This window comes from Helicoverpa zea, chromosome 2, assembly GCF_022581195.2.
Source record: "Helicoverpa zea isolate HzStark_Cry1AcR chromosome 2, ilHelZeax1.1, whole genome shotgun sequence".
In the NCBI taxonomy this organism is placed as follows: domain Eukaryota; kingdom Metazoa; phylum Arthropoda; class Insecta; order Lepidoptera; family Noctuidae; genus Helicoverpa; species Helicoverpa zea.
The window spans coordinates 5,776,286-5,791,050 of NC_061453.1; the positions used below are offsets into that span (position 1 = coordinate 5,776,286).

At 35.6% G+C, this 14,765-nt stretch overlaps 1 protein-coding gene across 1 annotated transcript; it reads left to right on the forward strand.

The window, feature by feature from the left end:
* The first annotated feature begins 176 nt into the window (after positions 1-176).
* LOC124643918 (glucose dehydrogenase [FAD, quinone]-like) lies at positions 177-14,266 on the forward strand. Its single transcript, XM_047183046.1, has 7 exons — positions 177-374; positions 10,542-11,446; positions 11,529-11,745; positions 12,705-12,906; positions 13,119-13,330; positions 13,436-13,585; positions 13,910-14,266. The coding sequence occupies exons 2-7, from the start codon at positions 10,566-10,568 to the stop codon at positions 14,120-14,122; spliced, it is 1,875 nt and encodes a 624-aa protein (XP_047039002.1). The 5' UTR covers positions 177-374; positions 10,542-10,565; the 3' UTR covers positions 14,123-14,266.
* The last annotated feature ends 499 nt before the right edge of the window (positions 14,267-14,765 follow it).

Genomic DNA, 14,765 nt, shown 5'->3' on the forward strand with positions numbered 1-14,765 from the left:
GAATTTTTTTCCATGTCGCAATTCGAACTTGGACTTCAATGGCAGCATTTGTATGGCAAAATATATCAATCGTGGGTACAAAAATACAGAGGTACGTTTACTGGTCCAGTGGCAAGGCCGTGTCGATGGACGGTAGTTTAAATTGCGTGTCGTTGCGGGCGCGCACGACTAATACTTGGGTCGTATTCGTCGTAGGCGCGCATGCGTGCGCCATCCGATACCATTCATCTATGATCATGCAAACCTGCCATTACACACGATTAACAGACGTGCTAGTTAACTTAGATAATGTGGTCAGCGGGACGGTGACAGTGCTGTGATTTTTCATTCAGCTTTTCATGAATGAAGTGTTGTTCTCTGGATTGTTGTATGTGGTGAGTTAGCGTTTAAACTTTTATGTGAAAATCATTATTGTTATCAGTGGCACAGTTTTTTTCTACTCAAATATCCTGATCATCCTGAAAAAAATTTGATTATCCTTGGACTTTATCCCAAATTCTTGGGATAGTCGAGAATTCTGGCGACTATAATAAACGAATTAATGGGCACTAAAGTACGTTAAGCCTAATAGGTCCTAAAAACATTTAAGAATACTTAACTGATCGATAAAAACATTGAATTCAGTTTTCATTCAGTACAAAATTTTAAATTATTTACGTAGGTAATCCTCGTCATTTAACTCAGTACTACTAATATGTTGCAACAAGGTATAATTGCGAACTTTCCACTAAGCATCTACCAACTATTGGTAGTCTTGCGACATTTGATAAACTAGAGTTGCGCCTAACGCCTCTTGCAGTTTTCACGCCACAAAAATATGGCTTATGTTTAACTGATCACCAGAAATAGTAACAAATAGCAGACAAAAATAGTAAATGATCACCAAAATGAAACTCGCATTTTAATGTAAAATGATAACCAAAGTTTTAACACTTTGCTATCCCATTTAAGTGAAATTACTCCAAAATAAATCATGCGCAAGCCAAAAATAGTAAATGATCACCAAAATTAAACCACCATTTTAAAGTAAAATGATAACCAAAGTTTTTACATTCTGCTATCCTATTTAAGCAAAATGAGTCCAAATAAATCATTGTTATCCCAAAAGTAGTAAATGATCACCAAAAGTAGTGAATGATCATCAAAATTATACCAGCGTTTTAATATAAAATGATAATCAAAGTTTTTACATCTTGCTATCCTGTTTAAGTAAACTGACTCCAAAAAAATAAGTTCGGCCTGATACAATAAATGTAATTACATTATGGGGACCCTTTTCCTGCACTAGGGTGGAAAATTGTCTATTGCATGCCTCTAAACAGTGCGATAAGAGTGTGTTTTCGAGGGAGTGTATTGAGAAACACATTCTTCTTCTTCTTTCTCCTGCCCTGTTCCCAATTTTACTTGGGGTCGGCGCAATATGTCATTTTCTTCCATTTTCCCCTGTCACTCGTCATACTGACACTCACGCATGCATTGCAAGCCGGACACATAACTTAATATGGCATCATAATACTTTATTTGATAATAAGCCTACATTTTATGGCAATCACAGTGACTTATTTAGGCAAAAATAATACATTAATTTGGTCGTCAAGAGTTGGTGATCATTTACTAAATTTGGTGGTCGAATACAATTTAAAGTGAAGTCGTGACTAAAATAGCTGGTACTATTACATTTTTAGACTTTATTTTTCTGGTGTTCAGTAGATTTTTCTGGTTGCAAAACTAAGGGTATCAAAGCATTTTATGGTGGTCATTATATTTGTTCCCCAAAAATATTGTACAAACCTTAACACCTTAAGAAATTATATTGCTTAAAAATAACGAAAGCCTAAATCGGATTTAGTAACAACAGTATTAAAATTTGAAGTAAATGGGTGCATGATACGCGTAATTACTATTGTTACAATGTTGGCCGCGCATTTCCAGTTTGCCGAGTTTTTCACTTCACCTAATTGAATGCGTAAACGTGTTAGTTTTTACTTATAAATCAAACGCTGGTATATCTAGTTGTCTAAGTGTTGACTGCCGTTAAGTGCAAAATACATAGATTAAGATATAATCACGAGAATCTCAGGTTCCTACGAACCTTTCAAATCGGTTTTCTTAAGCAATCTATGGAAGAATAGTTTTAAACACGAAAACCTTTCAACTACCTGTACATAGGAATGCGGGTCGTTGATTCTAAAGGGCAATTGACTAAAGACACTATATTCTAGCTCCTCAATAAAGTTCCTTTACACATAGGTACTTTTTTAATGGAAATTTACACAGCCACGATTATACAATGACATAATGGTACCATAAATGGGAACTCTTGTAAAAATCTATTTTGAACTGATCAAGGCTAAAATATTTCACACGTCCAACGTTCATAAATTCAATGAGTCCGATGACAAAGTATTTTTAAAACACGATATGATGGATAATGATAGATAGATGCACGTTGGCCATTAGGCAAACTGCACCTTCCTGTGAACCTATGTATATAATTTTTTTGATTATTGTGATCAAACTGTAGTACAGTTTAATAGGTGCTTGTAATAATTTTGATTATGAGTATTATCCAAGCATTGTTACACAGTAGGTACAGATGCAAAAATGCATACTTGGAACAAATGCCAAGCCTAATGCCACGCCATTTTAGTCTTACCGTATTCTTATTGGCAATAACCATACAACGATCTAAGCTTACATCAATAAGCTATATCTACCTTTAGTATCTTATCCTTCTCCACTCTATCATAAACTATTAATCACTTACTTAGTACTTAGCAGTAGGTACTGTAGATCACGCCATTGATAACACAAGTAACAATCATCGCGTTAAGACCGAATCGCGGAGTCCTTGAAGAAACCCATTATTTCCATTCCATGCAGCTGTGGCTGAGGATACAATGGGACCACTTGGGTAAAAACTTTTTATTACCATCAAGTCTTAATCAGAACAAAATCCGCGGAAGGATCTTTAATTAAGGAAGCAATAATACGAAACATTTATTTAGGAAAACTTAGAAATCTAAACAATATATGCTTCCAATGGTTAACATATCCTACCTCTACAGTTTAGCTGAGAAACTCCTTTCTTTGAAGTCTATTAAAAAACTTACCTACTAACAATGACAGTAGATGACTTGCAATACGAATGTGTTTGACGATTGACGCATCTCTAACTACAAAACCTACATATGTATCTCTAAATCAACATGTTCAAGTACATGCCTACATACGTCAATCAATCATCAGTGCTAATAAATTGCACAAAGTAGTAACAGCCAGCTAATCGCTTAGTGACGTGTTTCCCGTAACATTCCGAATATTTACGTAATATTTAATAAGACATACTCGGCCACATTCCTCTCGCATCCGTACTTAAGTTATTCTAGATTCGAATATGTAAAATTACGTATAAAATAAAATTATGTATACCTAGGTACCTAGGTTAAACCAACTCTTGTGTGGAAGTTTTTCACAATTCAGTTTCCTGGCACGATGCCACGCGAGCCCTTGTAGCTACTCGTTAACGATGCCAGCCTAAATTCAAGTCAAATAAAAAGCAGACTCTAGATTAAGCTACGTAGATATAAACTGGAATCCTGCAAAGATATTATCAAAAGCCGTGAGCGCACAAAGCTGTTGTAACATTGTTTTTCTCGTTTCCAGATTGAGCAACCAGCTTACCGTCTTAAAATTAACCATGACGGATTAATAAAAGGAAATAAATAAACCATTCGTTAATGCGTTAAATATTAATATTTGTGCATTTTATTAAGCTAAAATTGATACAACATAAATATTAATGAGATGATGGCTGATGTAACTGATTCCGATTGAAACCGCGCTTACGCACATTCTTTAAACATCGAATTTGTTTCCGAACAAGGTCAGCCCCCGCTTGTTTTGTTTATACACGTCACAAATAAGTGCAGTGTTGTGTTTTCTCCTTAACTAGACCTTTACAAGCCGCCGTGCCTTTATAGCTTCCAGTTTCTAAACTACCGGCCACAGTATTGCAACAAACAAACCCGTTTGGCGAACATATGTACATGTTCAATGTTCACTTACACTATTTTGTAACTCCAAAGTACAGTCCCACGTAATAGATTGATTGACCTCATCATATATGTTAATTAATTATTAAAACATAGAGAGAGAAAGAATCACATAGTAAACAGTTTTTGAAATGACGTCCTACCCCGTGTTTCGCACCCTTGATTTACTTTTGAAACTCGTCGCAAAACAATTGACTGTCTTGTCAGACAATCATGTTCAGCAACTTGAAGAGCCTGATTACGACGTCCCCTTTATTTTTGTTTATCGAAGAAGTAAACGATGATTTTCTTCGAAAAGAACGTTTAAAAATAAAGATTTATTCCTGGAAGCCTACGCTGGTCAAAACTTACGCTATCGTTGTTATTTCAGTAACAGCAATCTGGAGTCTAGACTAGGGCAAAGACAAACTCGATCTTTTTTTAGGATCTAGGTAACTACGACGAGTACCTACTTATAGGACACAATTTCAAATTGTTTACATACTTATCTATTCTCTTTTAAATACCGTATCAACCAGTTTTTATACATTAAATGGCAGTCGGAAAAATAATACATACAATCAAGATATTAATGTCAAAAATCCTAGACTTCACTAATTTCCATTATACTACATAGGTATAAAAGACACGACATTAAAAATGTACAATTAGGTAGGTAGTTGTTTTAAAGTTCACAACACAAAAGACAGGCAAGTTAACTTTTTACTTTTAAAAGTTGTGCATCGCCGTCTCGGTGCAGTTGTTTTCGAAACCAGCTTCTTCAAGTTTTAAATTAAGATTTGTTACGTGTCTCAAACTGGTAGTGCTGTCACTTAAATATGTATTATCCATCCTGTACCGTGCAGGCTTTACGTTTTCTTACTTTTAACAGCACAATGCAGCCATTAAATATTAATTTGAAACTGGTCAAACTGATAAGTTTACTGCGAGTGCAGCGAAAGTTGACATTCACGCCAACCATTTGTGGAAGCTCGTGAAAATATTTATATTACACACATAAGTCAGATGCTGCCTTGTCTTGCCCAAGTTAAGCATGATTCCATATTGAAACCGAGCCGATAGTATCGCCCGAAGTCATGAGCACCCATAACGAGTACTGGAGGTACTCTGAAAGATCACAGCCTCGGTCACATAAATTATTATGTGGTAACACTTGTAGCAGTTACTTGTTTATAGAGATAGGTACGTTTAATATAAATTCTTTAGTTAATTAAACGGACGTGCAGATTTAATGCCGCGTTCAAAACATGAAATCGTTCAAAACAGTTGCGTCGTTTCACATAAACTTATCGAGATTATTTAACTACGCGTCAAGTAACCGTATTGACATTTAACTAGTAAATTGCCATATTTAATTTGCTACTTAGTAAATTAAGTATTCGTTACATAATTTGGGCTAGGTGCGTTTTTTTTCCTGAAAGCCCTCGCTGGTACCTAAAAAGAGAAAGAAACTGGTAAAAAGAGAAAGAAAATCAATTTTCACATGTTTTATTCAGTCAAAGCACATAAAATGAACAGAAAAAATATTATTCAAATGTCTATGTAAAATGACGATAACAAACAATTTACCATCATAGCACGATAATAAACAACGAATGCAATTAAGGTTTATAGGTAGGTACCTATACTTCACAGTGATTAATCAAAGAGGTCTTGAAGTTCATCGGATTTTGACAAAAAGCTTTTATGTTCACTAGTCAACATGGCTATTCCTCAGTACTTACCTAATAATAACATTATTAGTACTTGCCTACTTATAGATAACTCCTAAGTAAGTAGTTATGGATGTAATAAATATATACGTATACATAGGTTTATTATATTGTGAAGAGACTACTGGCCTAGAGACATAATTGATTTGAGAATATTCAAAAAACTCATTATATTTCTGCCTATTTATTTGTTTATTTAATTAACGTCGTAATGGAAGTCCTTTTGTTCAACCAACATTGCGTCATTTTCGACAGAATGTCAATAAACAGCTAAAACAAATGGCTATCTTAGTGAAATTCAATGGATATACCTCTACAAATGACTGGCAATATACTACACACTTTATATGCTTGTGTAGGTACTACACAGTTTATATAATAATATTTCCTAATTTAGTTATTTGCGTATAATCAAAAATTATGTCAAGTAGGAAGGTACAGGACCAGATACAGTAGGTAGGTAGGTAATAAGGAATAAATATTAATTTGGTTTTGTTTTTTTTATTAATAGTAGTCAAAGTTTAGCACATAGGTACCTACATGTATGGTTACCTAGGTAGTACATATCTATTATAGGTTTAATCGTGGCCAGCCTAGTGGTAGTTTCGTCACTCAAGCGACTACCTATCAAGGACTTTAAGCATTAAGTCCTATGTGACCACGTCATTATCTACGTGAGTGTTTTACAATAAAACTGATTTAAATTATAATCTGATTCCATTCACCTATTTATAGATACTGGACTTCCTTTAGCTTTTTTGTAGTCTGTGGTTAATGGCCAACGACTGAATACTTAAAATAGATATGTAAAGAATAGTACATTGGTTTTTAGACAAATTGTTCGCGAAAAACGAAGTACATACTTTGATATAATATTCATTTATCACTTAGCAAAGGAAAATAAGGGATAATGATTGTCTTTAAGTTTTATTAGACTAACAATTTCGTACAGAAGGTACAGGCATTTTATTTTTTTAATGAAAGAAAACAAACATGGTATCGAGCAACTCATATATTTTTTTTTCAATTTTCATCCACATTAAAGTTTGCACTCCATTAAAATGACACAGCATTATTAAAATACAGGACTTATTTAAATTATTTTTTAAATATATTTTCTTACAAGAAAAATAAAACACATTTCGCAACAGATTTTGAATTTAGGTCACAGTACCTAAGCAGCGTATTTGCGTAGGTACACAGGCAAGGAACACACAAGGTATAGTTCTAGTGCTCACTGCACGGAAAATCTGTACTTAAGTGCAACACACGGCTAACTATGTCGCTTGTGTGCACTCACCATTAACACCTCCTTGCTAACAGTTCAAGACTTGTGAACAAAACTCCTAAGTGTGGGAAGACATATGAATATTAATGATCATATATCTTAAGTCATTTTAAGTCCTTAATTCAATTTAAGTTCGTTTTCAACCCGTGTACTTACACGTGCGGATTAATTTGGTGACAAATCTAATTTAGCAGACGGGCCCGTATTGTTTGTACTGTTTGACTGATGTTTTTTTTCCAAATAAGTGCCTGCGTGGATATTATTTTACACCATTTTTACATAGCCTAGCCGTAGCCATAGTCTTTCTATATAAAGAACAATTATTAAAGATGGGAAAAAAATACGAGACAAAATATTTCAGATGAATAAAAGCTTTAAGGTGGACAAAAGTGCGTAATATCTTCGAAGTCAATGAGAAAAGATTATTTAGGTTCTATGGGCTAGAGGGCCTTACTGCTCAGACCATGTTCGCAATAAATTGAACCTATGTATAAACGTTTTTACAGGGATTGCTACTGATTCTTTGCACGTAAATGTGTCTACGTGACGCGTTGTGTGGGTCGCACCTGCGATGCCTTGACTCCTCTAATGATGGCTGATGTAAACTAACCTCTTCACAAGTTAGGGTAAATACGCCAAATGTCGGCCTCCCCCCAAACTTCGGCCGTCTGTACATTTTCAGCTTGCATTCATTCAAAAGGTAATTAAGTGTTAGTTTTGGTCCTCGAATTGCAACCTTGGTTTATACTCTATACGTACAAATCGTTACTATCCGATTCTGTCACTTACTCTTCTCATACTGAGCGTCAGTAGCGATTGCGCCGTTGAAACATCAAATTCGCACGTAAAGTAGCTTACTCGAAGTGAATACTCACATTTTGGGGATCGATATTAGAACGATAAAACATTTATTTATTTTTGTTAAGCTTGATTATCACTAATGGGTTATTTTTACTATATTTTAAGATAGTTTTTTCAGCGTTTTGCGTATATTTTTCAAGGAAAAATAGGAGGCCGCCATTAGGACAACAGTTTTGACTTAAAACCGGAGTCTCGGCCGTGGCCGACTTAAAGCAAATGCAGTCTATTTTATAAATTCCTATTGTACTAATTCCGTTGGCTTAACAAGAGAATTTGCAAAGCTTATAGGCAAATAGATCTATTTTACGTTTAATAGCCATATAACGGCCGGGGTGATATTAGTTGAATCTCGAGAAATAAGGTACAAGAAATAGGGGCCGACATTAGAATCGTAAATAATCGTAATGTCGACCAGCCTCGAACTCAAGCGCCACTATACAGGCTGATGAAAAAATACTTTTATATTTTTTCATTTTCTCAAAATGAAATAATTTATTTATTATAATTCATTATATCGTATAGGAGTTAAGTTTAAATGTAGGAGTTGACAGTTTTGTAGGCATGTTAATGGTAGCTTTATAGTTTGGGACTTGATATCTATTAAACCGTTCTTATTAGCTTAAAAAATATAAATGGTTGGTCGTGAATACGACTTTTTTTGTTTAGGGGAAACAAAAAAATATTTTACTATAAATTAAACAAATACAATTACAAATGTATACTTAGTATTATATTATAATTCTGCTAAAATAAATCATGTTAATAATATTTGTCACTGCCTTAATTTAAAACAGCCTATACCCGGCCGACATTTGGAAAAAACGCGACCGACCTTGGGCCGTGAATGGCCGACTTTAGGGTTTTTCTGTTCTCGACGCATCTAAGCCTTATTACTTTTTTCTTTTCGTAGAAATATCAATCTTATGCCTATAAACATGACATAGATTAATCAAACTATCCAAAACCGCATCAGAAACTATCTTTCGTTGGAAACTGACGGTGCTATAGCGAACCGCAATCAGAAAATCGCTAAGGGGGCCGACATTTGGCGTATTTACCCTATATTGAGACGAAATATTGTCTATTAAAGAATGTTTCCTGCATAAGTGCATACTCTATGATGCTTTGCATAGCATGCATGAGGTACAGGTATCTTAGGCACTAATTAATATATGAGTATATTTTAAAATGAAATTTAAAATTTTGCACACCTACCTACAGCTAATTAAAAACAGAAAGCTTAAGACGTTCAACTTATGAAGAAGTGCATTGACTGACAAAACGTTAATAAATATTTCTATTTTACAATTCTCGCTCATAGCAGTTTACATGACGACGATAAGTTTAAATTTTGTAATGGAAATAGTCTGCACTACTGTTTGCTTTCAAAGCTGTTATCCTATTTGTCAGAATCAGTATGTGACAACAAAAGCGATGACCTCCATGCATTACGAAATATTTATTTAATCGTGTTTTCAAAAATAGCATCACCAAATAAACATTTAAATCAAGAACCACTATACCATAAAATGATAATGTCGGTCTACGTGCGACACACAATAACAGAATTGTAATGAATCGTGAATGAATTTCACACGGATTTTAATCCATTTTCTCACAAACAAATTCAGTGATTGAATGGGCACATTCGGATGTCAGCCATTATGCCGTGCTAGCGTGACTGACAATGACTTAATCCTTCCCGTATTAGGTGACGGTCAACCATCCTCATTTGCAATTTAGGTCATATAGTTTAATTTTACATATCATTAATGCAGACATAATCAATATACCAAGGCTACTTTGTACATTTTCAAAAAAATGATTTATCACTTTACTTGACCGGTATCTGCATAATCTTTCAAGGTTTTTGTTCAAGATCAATGTAGAAGTAAATAAACAAAAACCAAGAACTTTTGCCAAAACAGAAGTCCTCGTCAGATCTCATCACACGAAGTCACCGTATTTAATATATTTTTTTAAAGGGAAGACTTCTATTACAACCTGATAAATGGTGATAAATTTGAGATCGCAAAAGTAATTGCATTTCAGTAAAAGAATGTTCTGCGATGGCACGCTGAAAAAAAAACTAATTTCGGAAGGCAGATGTAATTTGTACAATATAAAACCGATTTCTGTAACATTTGCAAAATTTATAAGCAATTTTACGCTCATTTGAGAGTCGAGGGCAGCAGAGTACACTTTTTCACTGTAGATATCTTTCTTGATATATTTTACATCGAACTGTCATTTCACTTCAAACTTCAAGTTTTATAAAATATGCCTATATTATTCCGAGATGCCTATATTTTATCTATTGAAATGAATGTTGCTGAATACAGGTGATGCAAAAATCCCTTTAGAGCAATTTGTATTCTAAAAAACTTTTAGATCGATTGAACGATCATCACCGGCCTTCAAATATGTAAACGTAGGTCGTTAGGTACAACCTGACTGTCAACAGAATTTAGATTGGTAAATTAAACGTGAATACCGTGAAGCTCGTCCTTAAGTAGCTACTCATTCCTTAGACACCTATTAGATGCCTGCCTGTTACCTACGTATTTATTGTTATGCATTTGATATTTAAGATTTTATACTGATTATGTAAATAACTTGTTTCAGGAATGAAGAATATAAGAACGCACCATGCGATGGTTTTTCTACTTAGTTTGCGTCACAGCCGCCAACGCTACATTTGACAGTCGGAGATTCTTGGACTACTGGACCGACCTATTCCGACCTCTACCTCGAAACCCACGCGAAGGCTTTATTCCTGACTATACGCCTGAAAACCAAGAAGAATTCGATTTCATAGTTATAGGTGCCGGTTCAGCCGGTGCCGTGATTGCTAATCGATTGACTGAAGTACCACAATGGAACGTCTTACTCATAGAATCCGGAGGAAACGAAAATTTCTTTTCCGACATTCCAATATTTGCTTCATTTCTTTCCTTAACACCTATGAACTGGGGCTACATTTCAATGCCAGAGCCTAGAGCATGCAGAGATTTAAGAGGAAAAGTGTGCTTTTTACCCCGCGGCAGAGTGCTCGGCGGAAGCAGTGTACTCAACTTTTTAATCTATCAACGAGGTCATCCGGAAGATTACAATGACTGGGCTAGAATGGGTAATGAGGGATGGAGCTACGACCAAATATTACCTTATTTTAAGAAATCTGAAAACATAGGCATTAAAGAACTACAAAATTCTTCATTTCATGGTGTTGGGGGTTATTTAGACATCCAATACTCTCCATACCATTCTCCACTGGAGAAACCGTTTAGGCAGGCTGGTGAAGAACTTGGATATAAGTGGAGAGACCCAAATGGAGAAAAGTTAATTGGTTTCTCCAAACCACAGGCGACAATGAGGAAGGGTAGAAGATGCAGTTCCTCGAAAGCTTTTCTGGAACCAATACGTTTTAGGCCCAACTTAAAAGTCACAAAGTTCTCCACCGCTTCCAAGATCTTAATAGATCCACACACCAAAACAGCTTACGGTGTAGAATTTACGAAGAGGAACAAAAGGTAGGGACATTTATTTACATAGAGGTACTTTCTCTAAAAAAATAATCATAATTTGATATTATTCTACTGTGATATTTCACAGTATTCAGGTTCGCGCTCGTCGTGAAATAGTATCGTCTGCAGGATCGATCGGCTCTGCTCAACTGCTGATGGTGTCAGGAGTGGGACCGAAGGATCACTTACAAGAATTCGGGATTAACACAATTGCCGACCTGCCCGTTGGATACAATCTCCAAGACCATGTCACTTTTTCTGGAAACGCTTTCATCGTTAACCAAACTGGAATGACCATGAACGACGTAAGTACCTGTAGAAAAAAAAAAAGCAAAAAGTATAAAATAAAATCTGAGGAGTTTGAACCAGTCTCCTTTCTAAACGTACTCTTATTCTTGACCTATGATGAAGGGCACTTAACTAGCTGCTATCGAGTATCGCATCCGCAGAATAAGTATACTGAGACTCAGTAGCTATAAAACCTCTCCCTTGTTGAAATGATAAAAGGTTAGGTAAATGATTCACTCTGAGAATTACTACTCTAGCCAGTTCATATCGTATAGTCGCATTAACTGAAATATGTACATCTAGTATGCATCTGGAAGTGTCTTCACACAATGCCTCTCAGATCACCTGCCTCGAAATCATATCAAATACCTACATAATGCTGGCAACTACCAAAACAAGTTATTTTAAGGTTTCAAGTCATGACATTTTGCTCGTGGTATACCTATATTGTCTTTATCATTTATTTCTGGTATGAAGATAATCGAGACTAATCGAGAGCATCCTGTCGGTAAGCGGTTTCAGATAACAAAATGCACATTAATTAATTAAGGAGGTCGATAAATTATCTTGGGTAGGTAACGAGAAACCGTCAGCAATAAATTAAAACATTATGCAAATAATGATGCATATAATATTTAAAGAACGTTTTTAAATTGTACCTAATTGAATATTGAAAAGTCGATTCGAGCCGAATTTCCGGGATCATGACCTAATCCCCTTTTAAATCGTTTAATAAAATCAAAAAAATATAATAGGTAAACCAATAAACTGAGTGTTTATTAATAGACATAAGTATGATGCTTGTCACTTGTGTGAAATTAAATTTTGGTTAAAAAAATTATCACTTTATTAGGTACATCGTTTTCGTTGTAATAATATCTTGCCCTAATCATGATCTAATCTTAAGTACCTAAGTTTAGTTATTTAGTTTTATTAGTAAAGAAATATGTAGTTAAATATTTAATGCACTTTTCAGCTATCTGCCGCGTCCCCTTTCGTGGCTGCAGCATACATGTCAGGACAAGGACCTTTAACCCTGCCTGGTGGAGCAGCTGGTCTGGCCTTCGTGCACACCAAGTTCTCTCGCGACCAAGACTTTACCAGACCTGATATTGAGCTCGTCATGGGAGCCGGGTCGTTAGCTGGTGACGCTGTTGGAATATTGCGATCTTTGCTTGGTAATTTTAACCACTGTTGTGTATAATTGTTACCTGTATTACATTTTCAAACAAGAACATCTTAATTTCAACCGACTTTGTTTGTTCCATTAAAACTTTAATGAAAAGAGATTATGAAACGTAAGACTTTCAGTGATCCGGAAAATAACGTCTTCCGAGAGCAGGATACGTTCAACTTTTTAATGAATAATTTGAGCTTGTTGTTATTGCAGGAGTGACGGATGAGTGGTACTGGAAGACGTACAGTTCTCTTTCGTTCGGCGCGAGGCAGCGTACTTTTTCTATAAACCCTGTGTTAATTAGACCGAACAGCGTCGGCCGACTGATGCTCCGAAGCCCGAACTTTGCCGACCATCCTAAAATCCATTTAAACTATTTCGCTGATCTTAACGATTTGCGAACTATGGTTGCAGGTGTTCGAATGGTTAGTAGCGAACTATGTTCTAAATCTAATACCTACATATAACCAGAAAATATTAAATCTTCTTCGTCTTAATAAATAGTTAAAGATTCCTGTTTTAATTTCTAGGTTGAGAAAGTAATTGGTACAAAAGCGTTCCAGCGCTTTGGTACCAAATTACACACTACGCCATTTCCTGGCTGCGAGTCTTTTGTGTTCGACTCGGACGAATACTGGGAGTGCGCTATTATGCAGACTTCTATCACACTGGACCATCAAGTGAGTACCTAGGTTGGACTTTCTTCCGGTAATAGGTACATATGAAGATTACTGACTTCCTATGAGTAAGAAAGGCATACTTTATACTCAAAGAAATTACTATACTTAAACAAAATGTTTTCGCTCGAATACTTTAGTATAATAGGCATTATCATCACATGACTACCAAAAGCCCAAATCATGCTCTCAGTCTCTGCAGCTTTAGAAACAGGTCACATAGATAACCACCTCTTTATGCAAATCTTCAAATTATTGCTGTCGTAGTGGCTTGAAATAGAAACGCTGATATACAATGTACTTAGATAATGCTATTTATTCCCACAGGTAGGAACATGCAAGATGGCTCCAGAGGGCGACCCTACAGGCGTGGTGTCACCCAGGCTACAGGTCCACGGCATACGAGGACTGCGCGTCGCCGACGCGTCCATCATGCCGCGAATACCCGCTGCGCATACGCACGCCGCAGTCCTCATGATCGCAGAAAAAGCCGCAGACCTCATCAAAGAAGATTGGAAAATACCCATTTCAAAGAATTAATTTAATTTATAGCTGATATAGTTATAACTGGTTGTAAATACCTAGTGAGGTAATACGTTAGTCTAGTCAAGTCAATGTACCAAATATAAATCATCTAGTTATTAATTAAGATAGGAAATTATAAAATAAAGAGAAGTTAACCGCTGTGTAGTGGTTTATCTACACAAGTACTCGTATAATAGACGGTTTACGAATTTGTGTCATCAAAATGCCTTTATCGCCGATGTTAAATCGATAGGTACTCAAGCGTCTTGGGGTCCAGTTTATAGATTAAATTTTTTAGATTTAGTTAAAAAGCACCCTCAAACGGCGCAAATACAGAACACACTTAATTAAGTCTTATATAAATAGTAAATCAACCTCTTATATAAATAGTAAACAAACCTCTTGAAAAAACTCCGAAACGCTGACGATAGACGATAATATCTTTAGAAATGTCATATGGTTTGCCGTATCTGCAATCTGCAAAAAGTTAGCCTATCCTGCGGCTTCGTACTGGCTCGTTTCATACCAGCATACCTGGGGCCCGATTCTCCTAAGTTAATAATGTCAAAATCGAATAGAAATTGAATCGCAATATGATCGCATTAGCAATTTTTAATATAAGACCAATCGTATTCCAACGAAATTCAATTGGTTTGCG